The sequence below is a fragment of the Emys orbicularis genome, chromosome 4 (genome assembly GCF_028017835.1).
Source record: "Emys orbicularis isolate rEmyOrb1 chromosome 4, rEmyOrb1.hap1, whole genome shotgun sequence".
In the NCBI taxonomy this organism is placed as follows: Eukaryota; Metazoa; Chordata; order Testudines; family Emydidae; genus Emys; species Emys orbicularis.
The window spans coordinates 58,291,833-58,315,750 of NC_088686.1; the positions used below are offsets into that span (position 1 = coordinate 58,291,833).

At 38.7% G+C, this 23,918-nt stretch overlaps 1 protein-coding gene across 1 annotated transcript; it reads left to right on the forward strand.

The window, feature by feature from the left end:
* Positions 1 to 224: 224 nt before the first annotated feature.
* On the forward strand, positions 225 to 18,844 carry ARHGAP11A (Rho GTPase activating protein 11A). Its single transcript, XM_065403777.1, has 12 exons — positions 225 to 356; positions 5,871 to 5,941; positions 6,315 to 6,411; positions 7,321 to 7,574; positions 8,141 to 8,301; positions 8,429 to 8,569; positions 10,376 to 10,450; positions 11,107 to 11,262; positions 13,346 to 13,481; positions 16,012 to 16,120; positions 16,605 to 16,752; positions 17,253 to 18,844. The coding sequence occupies exons 1-12, from the start codon at positions 225 to 227 to the stop codon at positions 18,842 to 18,844; spliced, it is 3,072 nt and encodes a 1,023-aa protein (XP_065259849.1).
* The last annotated feature ends 5,074 nt before the right edge of the window (positions 18,845 to 23,918 follow it).

A 23,918-nucleotide genomic window follows, 5' to 3' on the forward strand; every position in this document is an offset into this window, starting at 1 on the left:
GGACCTGAGATTCGAACGGACGCAGCGGGCCAATCAGAGGCGGCGCCGGGGCTGAGCGCCGTGTTTGAGACGCGTAGGGAGGCGGGGATGGGGCTGTGAAGGGTCGGGACGGGATGTCCAGGGGGGCGGCGTGAGCAGGTCGGGATGGTGGTGAGGGGGTGAGAGGCCGGCCGAGGCGCGGCTGGGGCCGGAGCAGAGGGGACGCGGGGTGCAGCGGAGCCGGGATGGCGGGGCGCGGCCGCGCAGTGGTGCGCCTGGCGGTGCTGCAGCAGCTGCGGGCCGCGTATGGGATCAAGGTGAAGAGTGGGAGCTGCCGAGGGGCGGCGGGGAAGCAGCCTGGAGCGGCGGCTGTAGAGGTAAGGGGGTGCTCCGCTAGGTGCCGTGGAGCCGCCTGCTAGCCTGGGGACACCCTGGGCAGCAGCCGGGGCCCTGAGTTGTGGGTACCAGTCTTGTACCTGGCTGGTATTTCACCCACCTGACTGATTTTTTTTTATGGATTTGCTAGTTACCAGAAAAATAATTTAATTGGTCAGGTTTTCTTTTATGTGGGTCTAAAGATTTGCATTATTATCACAATACACTGGGATCTCTAACGTTAAAAGTTTTTGGGTCCAGCTAAAGATGCTGCAGTGTTCCCACTTCTGCAGTTTAAACAATAACAGATCAAAACTGTTGAATATAGAGCTGCTGTCTGCCCACCAAGAAGAAAGCACATCACCCATGTGTCTGAGAGTGGGTTTGGGTCATGCAAGAGTGAAGAGACTGCAGAGACGTGGGACGTACGTTAAATAATGGAAGATCAGTGCAATGGTGCCAGTGATCCTAATACATCTCCTGGGGGTAGGGGAGCTCACATCAGAAACTGCACATTCAGTGACAGCTGGCTAAATGAAACGACTACAAAGACTAGCTCGCAAAATGTGCTGATAAAAAGCAACTCTGTTATTGTGATATCAAGCTTATCTATATATGTTATCTCACTAGATACTATAAGTGGCTGTTGAAGGTGGGCTTGCTTTGTGGGGGGAGGGAAGTGCTGGGTTTTTTGGATTTCAGAAGTGATAACCCTAACCCTTCCTGGTTCTGTATAAACAGGGCTGTAGTGGCGAAACAGGCTGTACGTGGTGAAACAGAGGGTGATTATGTGCTACAAGGTATAAACTGGTCACTCGCTGAAGGTGTCAGGAAAAACTTTTTTAATGCTTGCATCTGGAGAGGTACAATAAGTGGGTTTTCCCATTCCCTGAGCTGGTTACTGCAGCAGTCAGTCAGCTAATACCAGTGGTGTGATTTGGTAAAGTGATGAGTGTGTAACTGCTGATATCAGAGGGGTAGCCGTGTTAGTCTGAATCTGTAAAAAGCAACAGAGGGTCCTGTGGCACCTCTAAGACTAACAGAAGTATTGGGAGCATAAGCTTTCGTGGGTAAGAACCTCACTTCTTCAGATGCAAGTAATGAAAATTTCCAGAGGCAGGTATAAATCAGTATGGAGATAACGAGGTTAGTTCAATCAGGGAGGGTGAGGTGCTCTGCTAGCAGTTGAGGTGTGAACACCAAGGGAGGAGAAACTGCTTCTGTAGTTGGATAGCCATTCACAGTCTTTGTTTAATCCTGATCTGATGGTGTCAAATTTGCAAATGAACTGGAGCTCAGCAGTTTCTCTTTGGAGTCTGGTCCTGAAGTTTTTTTGCTGTAAGATGGCTACCTTTACATCTGCTATTGTGTGGCCAGGGAGGTTGAAGTGTTCTCCTACAGGTTTTTGTATATTGCCATTCCTGATATCTGACTTGTGTCCATTTATCCTCTTGCGTAGTGACTGTCCAGTTTGGCCAATGTACATAGCAGACGGGCATTGCAATAGCAGATGTAAAGGTAGCCATCTTACAGCAAAAAAACTTCAGGATCAGACTCCAAAGAGAAACTGCTGAGCTCCAGTTCATTTGCAAATTTGACACCATCAGATCAGGATTAAACAAAGACTGTGAATGGCTATCCAACTACAGAAGCAGTTTCTCCTCCCTTGGTGTTCACACCTCAACTGCTAGCAGAGCACCTCACCCTCCCTGATTGAACTAACCTTGTTATCTCCATACTGATTTATACCTGCCTCTGGAAATTTCCATTACTTACATCTGAAGAAGTGAGGTTCTTACCCACGAAAGCTTATGCTCCCAATACTTCTGTTAGTCTTAAAGGTGCCACAGGACCCTCTGTTGCTTTTAACTGCTGATATTCCCTCCTGGGATCTCTGCATGTTGCAAGGCAGAAAGACCTTGAAAGAGGAACTGCACTCTTAAATTAGTGCTTGCTTCCACAGTACTTAATATTTTCAGTGATGCCAAGTGTGCCAAAGGTGCTATTGTATATTGCCAATTTGGTAAGCACGTTTTGCATTTTAAGTGCTTTATCATCTCTGATTCTAAATGAAATTTTCTGCCATTTGTCTCATCTAATCAGAGTACATAGATGCTGTAGAATTACCCATCACTGTGTCTCGTTTCCAATTATTTGATTCTCTGTACTCTAGCATTGAGAGGCTTTTCTTTGCATAATGACAGTAGAGTTTCTTAATATTAAATATAATAAATGTTCTTGCACTTTGAGTGCACTTCAGTATAACCTGAAAGTGAACTTTAAAGTGTTCGGGCTGAGTTCTAATGTAGTTTATTCTTATTGACTCTTCAGAAGTACATCCTTAGGATATTCTATTATTCAGTACCAAACGCTACCCTCCATTGTCTAAAATAGAAATTGTAACTCTCACGTTAATAACCAGAAATGGATTTACTCTAAAAATCTAGATACTCTGAATATATTTTAAAAGAAAACAATTCCTTTCTCTCAGTATTTCTAACCGTCAGAGGGGTGAAATTTTGGAACAGCCTTCCGAGGGAAACGGTGGGGGCGAAAGACCTCTCTGGCTTCAAGATTAGGCTTGATAAGTTTATGGAGGGAATGGTTTGATGGGATAACGTGATTTTAGTCAATTAGGCATTAACGTGCCATCGCGGGTAAAATGAGGGTCCGGCTGTAGAATCTTGCCTGTATGCTCGGGGTTCTGCTGATCGCCATATTTGGGGTCGGGAAGGAATTTTCATCCAGGGTAGATTGGCAGAGGCCCTGGAGGTTTTTCGCCTTCCTCCGCAGCATAGGGCAGGGGTCGCAGGCTGGAAGATTCTGTTGTGGGTGGGTCAGCTTTTGTGGCCTGCATCATGCGGGAGGTCAGACTAGATGACCATATTGGTCCCTTCTGACCTTAAAGTCTATGAGTCTATTTAGGTCAACATAAAGATATCATAATGCAGGTAACACTGTAAGATATCAGCTTGTGCGGGGCTATGGAAGTCAAAGCACAATGTTCTGTGATTACTCAAATGCCAGTTAACTATATTTAGTGCCCTACCAAATTCATGGCCATGAAAAACTTGTCACAGATCGTGAAATCTGGTCTTTTGTGTGCTTTTACCCTGTACTATACAGATTTCACGGGGGGAGACCTGGGTTTCTCAAACTGGGGGTCCTGATCCAAAAGGGATTTGCAGGGGGGGGGGGGGTCACAAAGTTATTTTAGGGTAGTCGCAGTGTTGCCACCCTTACTTCGGCACTGCCTTCAGAGCTGGACTGGCCGGAGAGCGGGCGCCCAGCTCTGAAGGCAGCACCCCGCCAGCAGCAGTGCAGAAAGGGTGGTAGTACCATAACATGCTATCCTTACTTCTGTGCCTCTGCTGGCGGTGGCTCTGCCTTCAGAGCTGGGCTCTCGGCCAGAAACCACCACTCTCCAGCTGCCCAGCTCTGAAGGCAGCCATCGCCAGCAGCAGCACAAAAGTAAGAGTAGCAGTACCGCAACCCCCCTACGATAACCGTGTGACCTCCCCTCTCCCACAACTCTTTTTTGGGACTCCTACAATTATGACACTGTGAAATTTCAGATTTAAATAGTTGAAATCATGACATTTACTATTTTTAAAATCCTATGACTGTGAACTTGACCAAAATGGACCATGAATTTGGTAGGGCCCTAACTATATTTAATTAGAAAGCATGCAAGGGACCCAAATCCTGGGCCTTGCTGAGGTGACTTTGTGCCACTGATGCAGCATGAAGCTGAGTATTCCCCTGACATTTGCTTTGTGCCAGCCTTGCTTGCCTTGCTCCACAGGCACCTTGATGGGAATTGGAACACAATACGCATAGCTGATCCCTGGTCATTGTGAGTTAGAATAGCCTTGTTCTGGGCTGGTTTGGCTCGGCTCCCTGGGGAGTGTAGGGAAGCATAAAAGTGGTCATCTTTAGAGCCACCTTCCCCATCCTCTTTCAGCTTCAAATGTGAATTCCTATATTAAAGGAATAGTAACAGGAAGGTGACCAAGAGAACAGGAAGGATATAGGTATGTGTGACAGATGTTAGTGCATTGTGGACACTTACACACATACCTTCTACAGTGAATTAAATCCTTTTGCATAACCACCAGTCATGCTGAAAACACAGTGAGAAACTAATAATGGGCTCTCTTTTCAGACATAGTAGGAACAAGATTTCTTCTGCAGTTGTGGAACAGACCTCTTTCCCAGTGGTTCAGGAGATTGCTTCTTGACCTGTTAGCTAATATCCAGTGGAGTGTCAATGATATCCCTAATCAGGGGATGACTTACTGCCTTTGGAAGCTGGGGTGGGCATGATCTCTAATTACTCTGATCCTGTGAATTTACAAGATTCTATCTCTGTTGAATTTAGCTTTTAGTTAGTTTGTGCCTTCAGCACAATTCTGGAATGAGATGGTTGGTATAACTTTTCTTCTGTTGAATGAATCCTACTGTGTTTAAAAGTAATAGTTTTGCTAGGGCAGAGATACCAAAGACGGTTTGCATAAGTTATTTCTTAACTTGTTACCATGTAGCCAGCACTTTGAATTCTGAGTATTCAAAATGAAGTGGGGGAAGTTCTGTTTTTATTCAGCTTCTGAAGCAAGTGAAAATACAGAATTTGTTTGATTTGATTATTCCAAAGAGAACAAAATAAATGGTGTGATATAGATCTAGCACAAATTAAAATGAAAAATTAGGTTCATCACAGTAGCAAAAAACATAGCAGTCCAGCCTAGCTCACAACTTGGGCTATATTAAAACTTGGACATCCATAACTGCCAGACATCTGTGTGCTACCATGATTAGCACTGTAGTGTAGATGAACCTTAGAAAAGTCTAGCTAGGTACTAGAGATCACAGGTGAAATTTTTTTTCTAATATGTAGAAAACAGACATTATGGGATCTTAGAGTCTTGCCACTGAGCCACAAACAGTAGAGACCTATAATTGTTTTGCGAATGCAAATGATAAATGTGTTAGGGTTAGGATGTTCTGTTACAGGATTGAGGTTGATCATCCCTAAACGGCAATGACTATCTTGGGTAAAAATGGCTGCTTTTTAATTGCAATTAAAATATGCATTGTAAAAAGAACCCAATCCGTTTGGAAAATTACTTTAGATGCTACTTCAGCCCCTTAGTATACCTGCTAACTTTTGTGGTTTCACACAGGACATGGGGAAGTTGACTCTAGATAAAGTGCTATAAAATGGGCAAAATAAGCAAACTTGGAAAATAGGGAGTATTTTTCTAATCTTTGTTATGGTAATTTTGGATGTTATCTGAAATTTATTTACTGTTTACTATTTATTTACAAGTAAGTATCTTTTTAAAGTTGGCAGTGTCCCTTTAACAATTAGTATGACATCAGTTCTTATCCAAAAGTTTTGGCTTTCTCTTCAGTTCTTGTGTTGTGCTCTATGTATTTGTCTATATTTCTGCAGTATTTGCCTGGTAAAATTTTCATAGCTGCTTGAGCAACATTAATTGAGTTTTGTGTTTTAGGGCAAAGTCTTTGGAATATCGCTTCATTCATTACCTCAGTCAGTTGTACCAGAGTACGGAAGTATTCCAAGGTAAGTAAAGATTGTGTGTTTTAAACTGGAACCATATTTACTTTGGGGCTGTCTACATTATTTACCGCTTTAATTTTGAGGGACATATTTTTCTCTTCAACAAAAAATATTTTTCAAAGTAGAAAGGAATTCCACAATTGCTTTTCTGTGACTGGTCAGGCTTCTCAGGGGAAGGGAATTCTCTCTTGGAAAGAGAGGTTGGAAAACAGACAGGAACCCATAAGGTTGTTGCTCACTTGCATTTACTTTCAGTTTCTTACTGTGTTTGGAGAAAATAAACATTTTCTAAAATATTATTTTCTGTGACATTATTTATCACAGGAAAATTGAACTGTGCGAAGATATAAAACCTACTGTGACTTTCTTTCCTCAGCTTTCTTGTTGTTGCTTGCAAATATTTAGAAGAACATGTTCACACTGAAGGACTCTTCAGGAAATCTGGATCTTTTGTCCGTTTAAAAACATTAAAGGTATCTTTTTTTTTTTTTTCTTTCAAAGAGTGATTGTATTGGACTTGAGCTACATTTCACCTAAGTGTCTATATGTCTAACTTTCTGATTCTCTTTAGAAGCAATCGTGTTTTGTGCTGGGAGTAGTTGGATAAGCTTTCTGATCACTAGTCACTGGACCCCCTTCACCTCCCTCCAGACACAAACTTCAGTCCTTTGTGTATAGTTATTGAAACAACCAAAGAACTGTTTTTTCAGCTTTCTGGAATGTTAGAGGAAGGACATGAGATTAAACAAAAATAAGTTTATTTTTCGATATCCTGGGAACTTAAACTTGGTAGCTTTCTCCCACAGCAAGGTGGGCTGAGGAGAAACTATAAATCCAGAAATAATAAATAAAAATGCAGTACAGAAGGATGGCATGGTATGGTATTGCCACCCTTATTTCTGCACTGCTGCCTGCAGAGCTGGGCCCTCAGTAAGCAGTCACCACTCTCCAGCTGCCCCTGAAAGCAGGAGTAAGGGTGGCGTGGTATGGTATTGCCACCCTTACTTCTGCACTGTTGTTGGCAGGATGCTGCCTTCCGAGCTGGGCACCCATCCAACAGCCTCCACTCTCCAGCCACCCAGCTCTGAAGGTGGTGCAGAAGTAAGGGTGGCAATACGTGACTCCTCTAAAATAACCGTGCCACTCCCCACCCTTGCAACTCCCTTTTGGGTCAGGACCCCCAATTTGAGAAATGCTGGTCTCCCCTGGGAAATCTGTGTATTGTGTGTTTTTACCCTATACAAGACCAGATTTCACGGTCCATGACGTGGTCATGACTGTGAATTTGGTAGGGCCCTAATGATAAGACTACAAACTAGTAAAGATAAGACATCTAATTGCTTTTGAAGGCCTCAACTTATGCTAGTTATGAACCATTTCAGAGTCAACTGGATCAAGGTGAAAACTGTCTACCTGCAGCACTGCCATGTGACGTTGCAGGGCTTCTTAAACAGTTCTTTAGAGAGTTACCAGAGCCGATCCTTCCAACTGATCTGCAGGAAGCTCTTTTCAAGGCTCAGCACCTAGAAAATGAGGAGAAGAACACTGCCACAGTGCTGCTTTCCTGTCTTGTGTCTGACAGAACAATAGATACTTTGCGATACTTTTTCAACTTTCTCAGAAATGTGTCCCTAAGGTAAGTAGAGAAATATAGGTGCGGTACTTGTAACAAACTCTGAAAATTCCTATAATATGTCTAAAACCAGAGGAGTGCTGTAACTTTCTCTGGTCAGTATTATGACTATAAATATTCTTAATGACATTCATTTACCAGTAATAATGTAAGCATTATGTCAGCTCCTGACTTTTTGGGGTGTATGTCATAGGGTCTTCATGTAGCAGGAACTTGACTCCTATTCCAGTCTGGCTGCCATATTGCCATCTCTTCTTTTCCAAAAGAGCAATAAATATGAGATTACCCCCATCTGGATGATCCTCTTGCTTTGTGAAAACTGATCGGCTATGGAAACTGTTAAACTAAATATCATGTATAAGTCATTAACTAGCCAGTGGTGTAAGTGTCTTGAATCTGCCCCTAAATCTTAGTGTGTGTGTTCTCTCACAAATGCAAGTCTTCCACTTCAACTAAAAATTTGCATTAGCCTGTTTTCTCTATCCCCACTGCTTATGTTCTGATCAAGAGAGAATGTAAAGACAAAACTGATACTTGCAAGCTCTTATCTTTTGTTTCTTTTTAATAAGATCCAATGAGAACAAAATGGATAGCAGTAATCTGGCAGTGATTTTTGCTCCAAACCTCTTGCACTCAAGTGATAATGAAAAGATGTCTGTTAACACAGAAAAAAAGCTTCGTTTGCAGGCTGCTGTTGTGCAAACACTTATTGATCATGCAGCAGATATTGGTAAGATGACAACTGAATAACTTGTCGAAATGACTATGCATTTATTTATATTAAATACAGATATGTTTATATAACCATAGTTTCCAATTTTTAATTTTTTTTTAAACTCTATAAACATCTAATTCAGGACGTGTACCGGAATTTATCCTGGAAAAAATACCTGCTATGTTAGGTATTGATGCTCTTGATTCTACTCCTTCACTGAAAGGCTATGAAGAAAGTGAATCTCCTAGTCAGTGTAAGAGAAGAAGACGACGAAGTGTTGGGGGTGAGTACATATACTGGAAATTTGACTGACTACAGTTCAATGAGTAAATATAAAGATAGACTCAACTGAGGCTTTAGGACCATGTAGAAAACTAAATCCATGTATCTCAAGAGGACCCGCTTCTCCCTAAGCACCACAGACTGCTGTATCAACTGGCTGTGAAGTTTGCTACGCTCAGGTTGAAAATGGTGAACTTTATAAAAGGTTTCACAAAGTTGGAAAACTTCTTAACATTTCATAATTATTGATGTAAAAACTACTAGGTTGTGCAGTCATGCCATAACATTTCTTTTGTATGTCCTCTTCATTCTGACTGAAAAGGTTATTTTCTTTCAGGCTGTGTGTGACAGGATAATGTTTTAGCTTTTAGCCTCTGGAGACCTGGTTTCAAATCCTCTTTTGAGTCGCAAATGAAAATAGTTTTGAGGTGTCTTCCTAGTCTTTAGTGAGTGATTGTTCACATAAAACGACCACACAACCTCTGACACAGTTGGCATTTCTGTTCAAGAGAGGGCCAGGACTGGAATAACACTGGTATTGTAAATTGGATCACAAATGCTCTGAGAAAAAGCGTATCCATGTTAAACCAGGCTTTATAGCTAGCTTGCGATTTTTAGTTGCTCGCTTTCATGAGCACTAAAGTCACAAAATTAGACGCACAGGATCTTTCTCTCCGACTATATATTTTAAAAAGCTATCAAACTTGACAATCAATGTGATTGTCTAGGTTAGTAGATTTGATTGCTGAGAGAAATTGATAATTTAGTTCATGAAAGCCTATCGAATATTAAAATCAGGAATAGGTATGTTTATGTACTCCTGGCAATAAAAAAACTCCTTAAACCAGTATCATATGACTTCCCTACTCTAAAAATGCCTACTGAATTCTAAATTGACACATTGCATTTATTGCAGACTGTCTGTCTGTATTTTGTTTCCCATTTTAACCAGCATATATGTAAAGTATTTGCTAGCTCTTTCCCAAACTTCGCTGATCGCTTTTTAAAAATTAATCTTCTAACCAGCCTATTGGCCTTAATCTATTACATTACTTGGAAGATCTGAAACAATGATGAGAATGTACTAGTAGTCCTTTCCATTCAACAAATAAAGCACTTGGGTGTTAATTATTAGGGTAGATGGGTGTTGTTAATAAGTGTGTGTGTGTGTGTATATATATATATATATTACACAAATTTATATATTAGCGCTGTCGATTAATTGCAGTTAACTCACACAATTAACTAAAAAAAAATCACGATTAATCGCATTGTTAAACAATAGAATACCAATTGAAATTTATTAAATATTTTTGGATATTTTTCTACAGTTTCAAATATATTGATTTCAGTTACAACACAGAATACAAAGTATACACTGCTCACTTTATATTTTTGATTACAAATATTTGCATTGTAAAAATGATAAAAGAAACTATTTTTCAATTCACCTCAGACAAGAACTGTAGTGTAATCTTTTTCATGAAATGCAACTTACAAATGTAGATTTTGTTTTTGTTACATAACTGCACTCAAAAACAAAACAATGCAAAATTTTAGAGCCTACAAGTCCACTTAATCCTACTTTTTGTTCAGCCAATCGTTAAACAAATTTGTTTACATTTACAGGAGATAATGCTGCCCATATTTTCCTTTTAAAAATGTTTTAAAACGAACAGCATGGAAACTACTCTGATATCTTTGTCATTGATGGTGCCTCTTTCACATAAAATCATATCTCTTTTAAAAAATAGAGCAAGACAAGTCAATAGTAAAGCTTGATTGCTTGGTATGTCTTGCATTTCAGATATTGTTAGTGGAGCATTGAATAAACTTAAATCTAACAGAACACCCTCCACTACACCTCAGCGAGACAGAAATGGTAGGTATTTAGTGTTTGTTTGCACTAAATAGAGCCTCATGCAGTATCTTTAGATTTGTGGACTATATTCTAGCAAGGCTGAAACTAAAGATTATGAATTTAGTTTTATTCCAAAGAGGTACCAGTTTCTAAACGAAGTTTCTGGTCAAAATTGAATATAGTTACATTTTCAGTGAGGATACTGCATTTAGACTTAGAGCTGCTAGCACTGAGCAGTTCTAGGATTAGAAATTAATCTGCTTTTATCTAATGAAAACTAAAGTTTGAATACAGTAGGGTAGCATGCAGCCACGTTGAGTATTAGAGAATGAATTTATGCTTAAATTCAAATATATTTATCATCTTGCTTTGCTCTGTCCCTTTATAAACTTGCAAAAGGTAACTGTTTTCTTGCAATGAAGACTGCAGCTAAAACTCTTCCCACCTATATTTTCTTGTCATATTAACTTGTTTTTTGGACTTTCCTATGCAAAATTTATTAAAGCTATTTGAGTGCCATGCCTGTTTTAAAATGCATGTGTTTTGGTTCAGTTTTGAATAACTGCTTCTGGAGAAACAAAGCTGACTTACAAACAATACAGTATTTAACTTCATATGCTCTCAACTTTAAGCGCTTATTGCAGATACAGCTTTATTAATTGTAGTCTTTCCATCAGTGACTCCATTGATTCGTACTCCAAGCACCAAGCGTAAACTTCCAACTGATTCTTCTCAAGGCTTCTCTAGCAAGAAAAGGCGGTCCCTGAAGCATAATTTTGCTTTTGAATTGCTCTCAAGTAGCCTTTTTAGCAGCGCCTCAACACCAGCATCAGGTACAGTGACTTACATTGTAGCTTGAAGGCTTTCAGTTTGTGCTGTTAATGACTTGAAATCTATTGCTCTTAGTGGGTAGTCCATAGAAGAGCAATTGCACTCAAATAACAATTTAATTACCTTGGTTCCTTGCGCTTTGCACCGTGTCTGTGGGAGATCTTATCCGGTCACATTGCTTCAGCTATGATCTGTGCTGATAACTCTCTGAAATCTATGTATCCATAACTGACTTGTCTCTATCTGTCCAATTCTGCATTTCTGATTCTCTGTAGTAGCTCCTCTTGAACATCTTGTTACAAGCTTGAAAGGTAAAATTTCAAAAGCACCCAATGAAAGTCGAGGATGTCAAGACTTAGGCATTCTGAACGTTTACCTGAAATGGCCAAAATAGAATTCCTTTTCTTCCCTCCCCAGCCTTCTGTATTTCACTATTCACAAAACGACTATCTTTTCCATTACTCACTCCTGCAATATCGAGGTGTCTTTTTTTTTTTTTTTTTAACTTTTCTCTCTCCTTATATCATATATCTAGGTCATAGTCAAATCTCTCATATCTTGCCTGGAATATTGCTGCATTCTCCTCTCTGTGGTCTCCTAAACACACCGTTGTCCTTTACACTGTACAAAATGCAGCTGCTAAAGTAATCTTTCTTCTGTAACCTTTACACTGGCTCCCTATTCTGTATTGCTTCAAATTTAACCTTCTTGTCCTCATCTTCAAATCTTTGCTTAAATTTGCTCCACCCTACTTTCTTCCCTTGTCAAGCTTGTATTGACCTCATCTCCTCCATACTGCCTGTGTTCCCAGGCTTGTTGTTCCAGGTTTGTCAGTTTTTCTCTCTCAATCACCTCTGCCTTATTCTGTGTCACTGCATGTTACAGTCTCTGAGTTTATCTGCAAGACCACTATCCTGGCTATGTTTGTCTTTAATAAAGACCCACTCTTATTAGGCTGCTTATTGTGAGCTGAGTTGAATTACATATAAACTACCTATTCCTGTTCTTCTAACCTCTTTGTCATTGTGTTGTGATCTTACAGAGCAGGAACAGTCCTTCTTTAGTGCCCATTAAGTGCTTTCCAAACATTAAGTATTCGCATAAATAGTGAAGATAATTTAGTTAATCATATCTGCTGTGAAGTACAGATAAGTACTAATGTTTTAGAAGATGCTAGCAACACAGCTCAGCTTTCTGTGCAGGCTGATGGATAAAATACCATATCCTTCATTGTTATACTTCTTAAAACTCTCTTCTAGCTAAGGGCTGGTCTATCCTGTGGGGGTGGGTGTCGATGTAAGATACGCAACTTCAGCTACGGGAATAGTGTAGCTGAAGTCGACATATCTTATTTCGACTTACCTCGGGTCCTCACGGCGCGGGATCGACATCCGCGGCTCCCCCGTCGACTACGCTACCGCCGCTCACCCTGGTGGAGTTCCGGAATCGACGGGGAGCGTGTTCGGGGATCGATATATCGTGTCTAGACGAGACGTGATATATCGATCCCCGATCGATTACTACCCGCCGATTAGGCGGGTAGTCTGGACGTACTCTCAGTGTTGTAGAACGTATACTTGATCTTGTGTTGTCAAAGATCAAGAGTGCCTCTTGTCATTTTTAATCTTAAGACAAAAACTTAAATCTATTTTGATTGTGTTTTATTTAATATTGACAACTTTTGAACAATGATCTTCTAACTAATCTGTATGGAAATAATTTAAGATGTGACACTAGCAGCATACATGTTCTCCCACCTCTCGGTGTCAAAACAAAGGTTGTTTTTGGGTATGGTGAATTCCCCCTCTTCTTTTATGTAAGCCTACAAGCAAACAGAATTAATTGTTTGTGTTAGTTCTCTCAAGAACATTGTGCTGAACAAATGATTTTGTGTGTGTGTGTGTGTTTTTTGTTTTGTTTTTGTTTTTGTTTTTTTTAACTCTTAGTTGCTAATGGTCAAGGTGAAAATAAGACATTTGCTTTAAAAAAAATAGAAGTGGCATTAGAGGTTTTTATTTTAACATAACACACCACCTAAACAAGAACCTGTTTATCATGTACATGTGACTTTTTTTATTCCTGTAGCTCAATTTGAAGCAAGCCCTCATATCTCTCTCGAGTCATCTCAGAGTTCACTGTCTCCCTCAGTCAGTAGTGAAAAGCATCTATCTAGTACAGGAAATCGAAGAAGTAAAAGAATTGCAAGCAAAAAAATTTACAGGTAACTTGTCTTAATTCACAGAAGCTACGAGTGCACGCTGTTAAAAGTGAATTGAAAAGCAAAACAAAAAAGGATTGCCCTTTTCTGTCTTATGGATAAAGACAATCTCAACATTATTATTATTATTATTATTATTTAAAGTTTTAATATTGAAAAGATCGTGTCCTTCCACATGTAAAGTGAATTGGTTATCTGCCCAGGTCTTAGTGGCCAAGTATCCATACCAAACTGCCATTACATTTGGGTTTTGTGTTGAAATGAACATGGACTAAAGCATTCATGTATGCTGCGCACATACTTTAAAAAAAATTGAATAATCAGGCAAGTTCCTTTCTCTTGTCATAATTCCATTTAAACGGAACTAAATATTAGCTTTTTACTTTTTAGTATTTTAAAGAAACTGATTCTTTGGGGATAGTGGAAGTGTTTAAAAAAATCTAATAAGCTTTAAAAGTATTTTTTTTTTTTTAAATTGTCCATTTTCAAGGAATCGTTTACTCCTTAATTGCTTATTTCAGTTCTTGTAGGTCCTGATCCCTTTTTAATATCTATCATTCTGTTTCTGTATTTTTAGTACATCATACTTCAGTCGCATCCATTTCTAAAGCCTACAAATGTTAATTCCTTTTTTGGGAATAAAGATTAGGGCTGTCAATCGTGATAAAAAAAATTAATCGCGATTAATTGCACTTGTAACAATAGAATACCAATTGAAATTTATTAAATATTTTTTGGCTGTTTTTCTACATTATCAATATTGATTTCAACTACAACACAGAATACAAAGTGCACAGTGTTCACTTTATATTACTTTTTAGATATTTGCACTGTAAAAATTATAAACAAAAGAAATAGTATTTTTCAATTCATCTCATACAAGTTCTGAAGTGCAATCTCTTTATCGTGAAAGTATAACTTACAAATGCAGGGTTTTTTTGTTACATAACTGCACTCAAAAACAAAACAGTGTAAAACTTTAGAGCCTACAAGTCCCCTCAGTCCTACTTCTTATACTGCCAATTGCTAAGACAAACAAGTTTGTTTACATTGACGGGAGATACTGCTGCCTGCTTCTTATTTACAATGTCACCTGAAAGTGAGAACAGGTGTTCGCATGGCACTTTTGTAGCTGGTGTTGCAAAGTTTTTACGTGCCAGACGTGCTAAACGTTCGTATGCCCCTTCATGCTTCGGCCACCATTCCAGAGGACATGCTTCTATGCTGATGACGCTCATTAAAAAAATAATGCGTCAATTAAATTTGTGACTGTACTCTTTGGGGGGAGAACTGTATGTCTCCTGCTCTGTTTTACATGCATTCTGCATATATTTCATGTTATAGCCGTCTCAGATGATAACGTTGTTCATTTTAAGAACACTTTCACAGCAGATTTCACAAAACGCAAAGAAGGTACCGATGTGAGATTTCTAAAAATAGCTACAGCACTCGACCCAAGGTTTAAGAATCTGAATGTCGTCCAAAATCTGATAGGGACGAGGTGTGGAGCATGCTTTCAGAAGTCTTAAAAGAGCAACGCTCTGATGCGGTAACTACAGAACCCAAACCACCAAAAAAGAAAATCAACCTTCTGCTGGTAGCATCTGACTCAGATGATGAAAATGAACATGTGTCAATCTACACTGCTTTGGATTGTTATCAAGCAGAACCCATCATCAGCATGGAAGCATGTCCTCTGGAATGGTGGTTGAAGCATGAAGGGACATATGAATCTTTAGCGCATCTGGCACGTAAATACTTTGCAACGCAGGCTACAACAGTGCCATGCAAATGCCTGTTCTCACTTTCAGGTGACATTGTAAACAAGCAGCATTATCTCCTGCAAATGTAAACAAACTTGTTTGTCTGAATGATTGGCTGACCAAGAAGTAGGACTTAGTGGACTTTTAGACTTTAAAGTTTTACATTGTTTTATCTTTGAATGGAGTTTTTCTGTATCTAATTCTGCATTTGTAAGTTCAACTTTCATGATAGAGATTACACTACAGTACTTGTATGAGGTGAATTGAAAAATACAATTTTTTTGTTTTTTTACAGTGCAAATATTTATAAAAATAAATATAAACTGAGCACTGCATATTTTGTATTCTGTTATAATTGAAATCAATATATTTGAAAATGTAGTAAACATCCAAAATTATTTAAAATAAATGGTATTCTATTTAAGAGCACGATTAATTTTTTTAATTGCTTGACAGCCCTAATAAAGATCCGAGTTTTTTGTATTACTCTATTTGCTCTTTGTACCTGTTCAATTTCTTGAACATCGCCTTATTAGTGTCAGAACTTTACACGATATTTTAAATAGAACCTCATTGGTCCTTTTTCTAGTATTTTAAATTATTTTATTTACGTTTACCAGATTTCTTTCTGTGAAGCACTACTGCCAAGCACTATTGCACTAAAAGTTCAAAATAAAGGGCGTAGAAGAATATAAATTGTAAAGAAAGTAATATACTGAATTTATCTTTCCATGCACTTAAAAAAAAAAAAAAAAAAATCAACTTTTCAGGGTTGAATCAGGAAAAACTGGTTGCTTCTCTCCAAAGATTAGCCGAAAAGAAATGGTTCGCAGGTCATTACGTCTGAAATTTAGTCTGGGAAAAAGCAGCAAAGATGTAGTAAGTACACTTCTTCTATCCTATTAATCTTTCTTGTAGCTTATTCTATGGCGGTGGTTTTCAGCCTATGGTCTGCGGACTAAGCCTAAGATTTCCAAAGGGATCTGCACCTCCATTTGAAATTTTTTTAGGGATCCGCTAAAGACAAAATTTTGAAAACCTTTTTAGGACATATATTATTTTCAAGAAAGACCAATTAATGTTTAAGGACAAGTGTAGAATGTTCTGTATACTATACGGTCCAGAACTCTAAAACCAGGTCTGACTTACTAAATTTTTTTAATTCATATTTAAGAAGTTCACTTTTAGCAGTTGCTGCAAATTGGAAAAGTATTTCCTGAATTGCAGATGTCAAAATCAAAAAGGCCTAGAAAGTAACAGAAGATCTTAATGACTTTCCCATGTTCAGCTTTTTAAAAAGATTAAGATTAGTTTTCTTTTTTTCCTTCTCTTCTCCTCCCCCCCCCCCCCCCCCCCCCCCAAGAATGTTTTAACTGGATGTCCAGTTGGTAAAGGATCTGAAAATATTGGTCGGCGACTTGCAAGTCAACAAGACTTGGAAAACAGAGTTGAATCTGTAAAGACAGATATACTTTTCAGCACACACGTCAGTGAAAAATTCTCAAAGAAAGGTAAATGTCTTGCAATACTTGCTGAATATAACTAAAAAAAGAGACCTTGTATTTTTGTGGAGGTAAGGATAGCTTAAAAACCTAATGATTGTTTTGATATCTTTAGTTATTGAAAGCACTGAAAGTGAGCTGGTAAAGTGAAAAGCAGTTAGACAATATTAAAGGTTCTTAGGAAGCAACAGATAATTTATATTAGCTATTTAGAGACCAGTTTTTTTATCTATAAAAACAAATATTTGCATTATATCATGCCTTGCTTCTTTGACATTTGAACCTAATTGCTCTTTAATATTGTAACCTGTTTATGAAGGACTTTCATCTCTTTGAAAAAAAATACTGTAAGTCTCAATTTCAGTGAATGGCATGGCCTTTAAACTCTTAATGTTTTTTTAATAACTTGAGTCATTGGCAAGAGTTTTTTGTCTGGTTTAGTTAATGTTCTATGAATACTAAGGCTAACCAATATTTTAAACAAATAATTCTATCAAACTTCTCTCAAGGTTCACAAATAATGAGCAAGTCGGAGGAGAACTTGCTAACTCCAAAATGTGATAAAGCAAATTACCGAATGTCTTGGAATGGACCCAGTATTACAGATTCTCATGGCACCAGCAACAATGAGGCAAGTATGATGGGATATCTTGAAACAGAAGGCTGTTTTTCAGAACCTGTTCTTATAGTTGGAAAGCCACCTGCCATTCCAGATGACTTAAGGTCCACTACTGCAAATCATAAGCAAGATAATAGTCTAAGGGAGTACTCGCTTTGTGTGGATGAGAATAACTTGACTACAGAAACATTATTGAAAATTAAAAAAGCATTTTCTGAATCTGGAAGCAATCTTCAAAATTTAATAGGTGATGCAAAGTCTTCTGTATCAGATTTCAGAGAAGAAAAGTTAACTGAAACTCCCTGTCTCTCAGGGGTTAGTCCAGAGAAGGACCTTGTTGAAACTCCAGCTGAAAGTCTGGCAGCTGAAAAATCCAAGGATCAGTTTAACCAGTTTGCTAATAAATCTAATATCACTGACAAATATCAATCAAGTAAAGATGAAATCAAGGTTGTGGAGGAAAACTGCTTCCAAAATCCTATTGAGATTGAACTTCAGACACAGAAGTTGGGCATGGAAAATGCACCAGAATTTAGTATGCCTCAGGTAATGTCCAGAGAGGACAGATTAACTTTTCAGAACAGTTATTCAAAAGATAATTTAAAGAAGATAGATTCCCTCAGAAGAAAAGAGGGTGAGGAACTGGAACAGTCAGAAAGAGTTGCTGAAGATTACGAGCTGAAGTCCCGTAATTCAGAAAAAGATAATACTGAGCCTGTTGCTGCTGGGGATCTCCCTGTCTCGCAGTTGTTGGAGTCTAGAAACAGACCTGGCAAACTGTACTTGCAGACTGGAGGATATGATAATACTGTACCTAAAACTTTACCAGTTTCTGACCATGGAAAGGTTTCTGACCACGTACACTGGTTCAACAAACTTTCATTAAACGATCCATGTTCCGCAAGCAAAACTAAACCACCTCTTAAGTTTCAACGTACTCCTGTCCGCCAGTCTGTAAGAAGGATAAACTCCCTTTTAGACTCTAACAGACAATCTGTAAGCTATAAGTTGGCAAAACCTGGTGATGTTTGTTCTCCTCTTGTTAAATCAGTAAGCTATGATACTGCACTATCCTCCTGTACAGAAAAGTTCTCAAAGAATTCCACAGTTTCATTGCTCTATTGTGAAACTACACACACACAAGTTTCTAAATCATCTGAACTAGACTTAGCATCCAAATCTTCAAAATCGATAAATCCGCTAGAACAGGCTGATGCTTCTGGGAAAACAGTTAGAATCTGCAAACAGAAAGTAACTATTGGTAACCCATCAAAATCTGTTCTAGAAGATCTAACCAATCATGAAGCACCAAAAGCTGCTGTAAAAATGAACTCAAGTATAAACATTCCGATTGCTACACCAGATAAAAGTACCCTCAGGAAAAGTGCTACAGGAAAAGAAAAAGCTCGATACAGGGGATCTCCAAAGAATCCAATATCAAAAGCAAAACTCCTGCCAACTGCTAAACCTGTAGACTTATAAGTACTAATTTGACTATTAACTCAATTGTTCTAGAACTACCTTAACATTCTTTGAGAAAATTAAGTCTGTGATTCTTAGTTCCGCTTTTTTGTAAAATAGGAATTTTTTCTTTTTAACTTGTACAAGTAAACTTTATTCTCTGTATGATATTAGGTATTTTTCCATTTACTTTGGCTTCTTATGATTACTAGTCAGCTGCTCATTTTAATTTTGACTAGATTTTTAAAAATTAGAAAAATCTAGTTTAAAAACTTATACAAATAAGTTACAATAGGTTATGAATTGCTATCTCAGACAGAGTCAGATCTTTTTAGAAATAACAGGCGAGCCTGAGGCATTTCAAAATCTTGCTGCTTCCAGTCAAGAGAGTAGTAGTATTTCTTTGAGACAATTTCTAGATATTTAAAAACAAAACCAACACATCCAAAAGCAAAATGGCTGATTGCTGACTATCAAAACGTGAAACTTTTTTCCATTTACTGTACTTGTCTTAATTCTCTAAATGTATTAAAACACTACAGTCAAAAAGAGACTTGTCAGTGTTCAAACTTCAGTATCAAAGTAGACTTCACTACTGCTCCAATTCCTGTGTGGCCAGGGTATATATTGCTTTTGGTGTAAGTCAGGGTACCTATGGCTTTTTTCCCCGCTAGATAGGTGCATTTTTTGTCTATGCAGATATATTCCTATCTAAGCATGCGTGCACACAAGTTGGAGAAATGGTTGAGCATATGGAAAACAAATATGCAATTTGATACTGAAGTATTAAAAATCTTTGTACAGTACACTTGGCAGCATGGGTGTGTTCTGTTATGTTTACCTGATAGCTTCATTTTGCAGTCAAGCTGTAAAATAATGTTAATAGCATGTATGAGACTTAATTTTTTTTCTGGAGCAATTTTATGTAGCTAATCATATGATGCAAAAGTAGATTAAAGTACACTGTCACTGAAATAATGGAAGACAAAAGTAAAAAGCCATATTGTTAAAAGTTCATTTGCACAAACAGATGTTTACATCTATGTCATATTCATTGTAAAATTATTTAAGAGTAAAAACTTGAAACTTTTCCATTACTGATTTCTGTATGTGTAGCTTGTTTGCTGGCAGAACTTAAGAGCTTTTGGTATGTACATCTCTACCCCGATATAACGCTGTCCTCGGGAGCCAAAAAATCTTACCGAGTTATAGGTGAAACCGCGTTATATCGAACTTGCTTTGATCCACCGGAGTGCACAGCCCCGCCCCCCGGAGCACTGCTATACCGCGTTATATCCGAATCCCCGTTAGATCGGGGTAGAGGTGTACTTGGTTTTGAGTCTAAAAGCTTTTTTTGTCCCTTGTTTGTGAATGTTCTTTCTACCACTTTTTTCTATATAGGATATGGAATCAGACTAAGGACATTTGAGACATTGTCATAGTTTCTGTATACTTTTTTTTTTTTTTAAAGTCCTATCCAGGGCTCTATGTCCTCTTGACTATCCTTAAAAACACAATTTTTACAACCTCTGACCACCAAAAGCCTGGCAGAAAATAGGCAATGAAAAGTCCTTATCCTCCTAATGCTGTGCCCTCTCTAAAAGCCAGGGAGAATAGATATGCTTCTCACTGTGTTCTAAACTTCAACAGATTTGGGCTCTTTTAGCCTATGGAGAGGAGTGAGTTCCAAAGCTAAATAGCCTTTATATTGACTGCCCTAGCAGCACACTCTTTTATAGCAAGATGGCTGGAGCACAAGTACGTCTACTCACAAGTGCAAGAGAAAGCTATGGGCCAAGAAGTATATGGTCAAGTACATAAGTTTCAGGCCCTTGAGTTCTATCCTACAGAGCCCTCAACTTCTTAGGGTATGTCTGCACTCCAATTAGACACATGGGGTTGGCCTGTGCTAACTGACTCAGGCTTAAGTGGTTGTTTTACTGCAGTGTAGATGTTCAGGTTCAGGCTGCAGCCTGAGCTATAGGACCCTCCCACCTTACAGGGTCCTAGAGCATGGGCTCCAGCTTGAGCCCAAATGTCTACACTGCAGTTAAACCAGCCCTGACCCTGAGTCAGTTGGCACTAGCCTGCTTAGTGTTTTTAATTGCAGGGTAGACATACCCTTAGATTTCACTCAAACTAACAGGCAGCCATTGAGGGACATCTGGTAAAGTGCCAGCTTTTTCATCTGCTTCTCTTTCTGGATAGATTTTGAAAAGAGAGAGTTGCAACATCCTGGCTACATGTAACAAATCTGGTACCTGCACATTCAAAGGGACAGGTATTCTTATTTGCCACAAATATGGTTGCTTCTCCCAGCCACTTTTGCTTTATCTAGCTCCAGGCTTTGTCTGTGTCCTACTCAGCCAGATGCTGCTTACGGGCAATTTATTGCTTTGCTGGGCGCCATTAAACTGTGTCTTTGGCAAACTGAAGATGATAAAACCCAGATGTGGTGAAGTGGGAACTTTTTATGATATTTTTACAAAGTCTGTGTGCTTCAGTTTTCTTCTACACATTGCATTGCTGCCTAGTGGGGGGGGGGGGGGGGGGAAAGGATTGTTTGCTCTCGGTGCCATTTCAGATTTTGGTACAGGGGCAACTTTAACTGTGATTCCAGGGGCTACTTAGGCACTGGAAAACTCTAAATTTTTGCAGATAGTAACTTAGAATTTAGCTGACAGGAGCACAGTATCTAATTCCTATATAAAGAATATATATACACACCAATTAAAGCCATATTTTAACTTCAGTTTAGAACAATCAGGAGAAAATACAGCAAGATATTCCTAATCCCAAGCCTTGAGGTATCAATTTTAGAGCCTTAACAGATACCAGAAACACAACTTTGATACTTTGTACGCTATCTTTAGCAGAGAAATAAAATCTGCTTAAAATCTTTACTCCTGCAATTGTATTTTTAAATGGCTTATGTTCCAAATTGTGAAGAGAAGAATTAGACAGTTAATTTGTTCCAGATATGTTTAAAGGTAAATAAATTATTGAAAACAAATAACACTTCAGACATGAGCTAAAACAATGGATAATACTGTGGTCTCATCTTGACAAAACTGTCAATGGCCTTGTTGATATCTAAGTGTTTTGAAGCTTCACATTCACAGGCTAAAATTAGCAAGTCACTTAAGTAGTCCTTTACTCTCTTGAGCACAGAGAAGTACCTCTCATTTGATGCTGTAGAAACTGGATGGTTCACGCCACTATCTACAATAGACAGCAGACTTGGTAACCCCTTGGTAAGTCCTTGAGAACATTCTAGAATTCAGAAATTGAAGTATTTTTGTGTGTGCATGCGCAATGTGCTTCTTGGCAACTTTGACTTCTCCATCCAGATCACCAAAATAGGTGCCTGCTGAATCTGCAATTATTTTCAGTTTCTCATAATCAAGAAAATATTCACTCTGGTCACAAGCAGTGCAGAAAGCAAACTCCAGTTGGAGGTGAATCATCTATCAAGCTCAGCAAGAATTCTATCCAGAACAGGATAGTAGAAATCAGATTATAGATTCCTGAGTGCTCTTGGGACCATCTGTAGATGACAGGCCCAGTGTACTAGAAACAAAAAACAAGGCCAGCTTGAAGGATATTTTGTTAGGTGGTCTTTTGTACTGCTGTGCTCAGCAGTTGCAACTTCCTGACCTGGAATATCAATTTCAAGTTCCTTGGCAATGATTTTAGCTTCGCATAACTCCTTCCATTGGCTCTCAGATGTTCTCATTTGTTGAAGAGCAGCAATCTTGCTTCCTACTAATTCCATGGCACTTGATAAATTTAGGTTTTCATGTTGCAGTTCTTCTGAAGCACTATGCAAAATCTTGAATATTTCTCTAAAACCGAGAGCCCCAACAGAAAGGAATAGCTCTTTAGCCTTACCATCAAGCCCTTTGCTCTGCTAGCTGATGGTGTTGAAATAGCTTCCAGTGTTTCCATTACAGTGCCACATCTTGTGTGCTGTTTTCAGAGGGAGTCATAACTGTATGACTAGTAAGTTTCACATAATCTCTCTAGCTCAAATACCTTCCAGTGTAGCTCCTGCTGTGCCTTAACAAACAGGTCATGGTGCTTGTAACTACTGCTAAGCAATTAGCTACGAGAGTGTGCAGTCTTGAGGATAGAGTAGCAGAATAGGGATCAGGTATGTGATACATTTCCTGTTCTAACATTAACATGTTCTGACATCTTGTGGCAAGTCACTTTTAAGGGACACTGGTTAGAGTTAAAATTGTAACAGGTATATTTTTACTTTACTAACTCTTGAATACAACAATTGTAGAAAAATCTAGATTACTTTCTATCATTTAGGCTACTTACTTTTTGCAAGTATCAGAGGGGTAGCCGTGTTAGTCTGAATCTGTAAAAAGCAACAGAGGGTCCTGTGGCCCCTTTAAGACTAACAGAAGTATTGGGAGCATAAGCTTTCGTGGGTAAGAACCTCACTTCTTCAGATGCAAGTGAATACTTTTTGCAGTTCACCAAGATTGGAATAGATCATTTAACTTTTGGATACATCCTACTAGGGAAAGGCCTCCTGAGTTTATACTGCACCTAGCTGGGGTTCTAGGCATGTTACCCTACTACAAATAATAGATTAGAAACTGACTTTAAACAGGAGTGAAGCTGACACTTTCAAGTCACTTTCACTTCTGTTTAAAGGCTAGTTACTTTCCAGAAGGCTCTTAAGCACAATCCTACAGGGATTGAGTTGTAGTTCTCACAGGAATATTTAAAACCAAACACCAAGAAAATTCCTCATTTTAAAGTTGAGAAAAAAGTCTTGTTTGTTAGTCAGAGTTCATATATATGTTTTTTTAAAGTACCATTTTCTGTTTGGATGCTGTGCCTTGGTTCCTATTGCTGTAAAATGGGAATAATTATACTTGCCTACCTGCCATAGGGAATTATAAGGATTAGATTGAGATCTGTGGGGCAGGAACCGGGCAACCTTAATGGTTGTATGGTGTCTAGCACAATGGAGGACTCCTGATTAAGGTCTTTGGGGGCTACTGAAACAGTCAGCTGTTGAGATGCTCACTGGTGGTAGCTGAAGGGGATTTACCTGGGTGTGGGATGTCAGTGG

Excerpts from the sequence above, each read along its gene's own strand:
- ARHGAP11A (XM_065403777.1), top strand. The coding sequence starts at position 225 with ATGGCGGGGCGCGGCCGCGCAGTGGTGCGCCTGGCGGTGCTGCAGCAG. Across the intron at positions 7,575-8,140 it reads CTCAGAAATGTGTCCCTAAG|ATCCAATGAGAACAAAATGG; the intron begins GTAAGTAGAGAA and ends CTTTTTAATAAG. Across the intron at positions 8,302-8,428 it reads TGATCATGCAGCAGATATTG|GACGTGTACCGGAATTTATC; the intron begins GTAAGATGACAA and ends CATCTAATTCAG.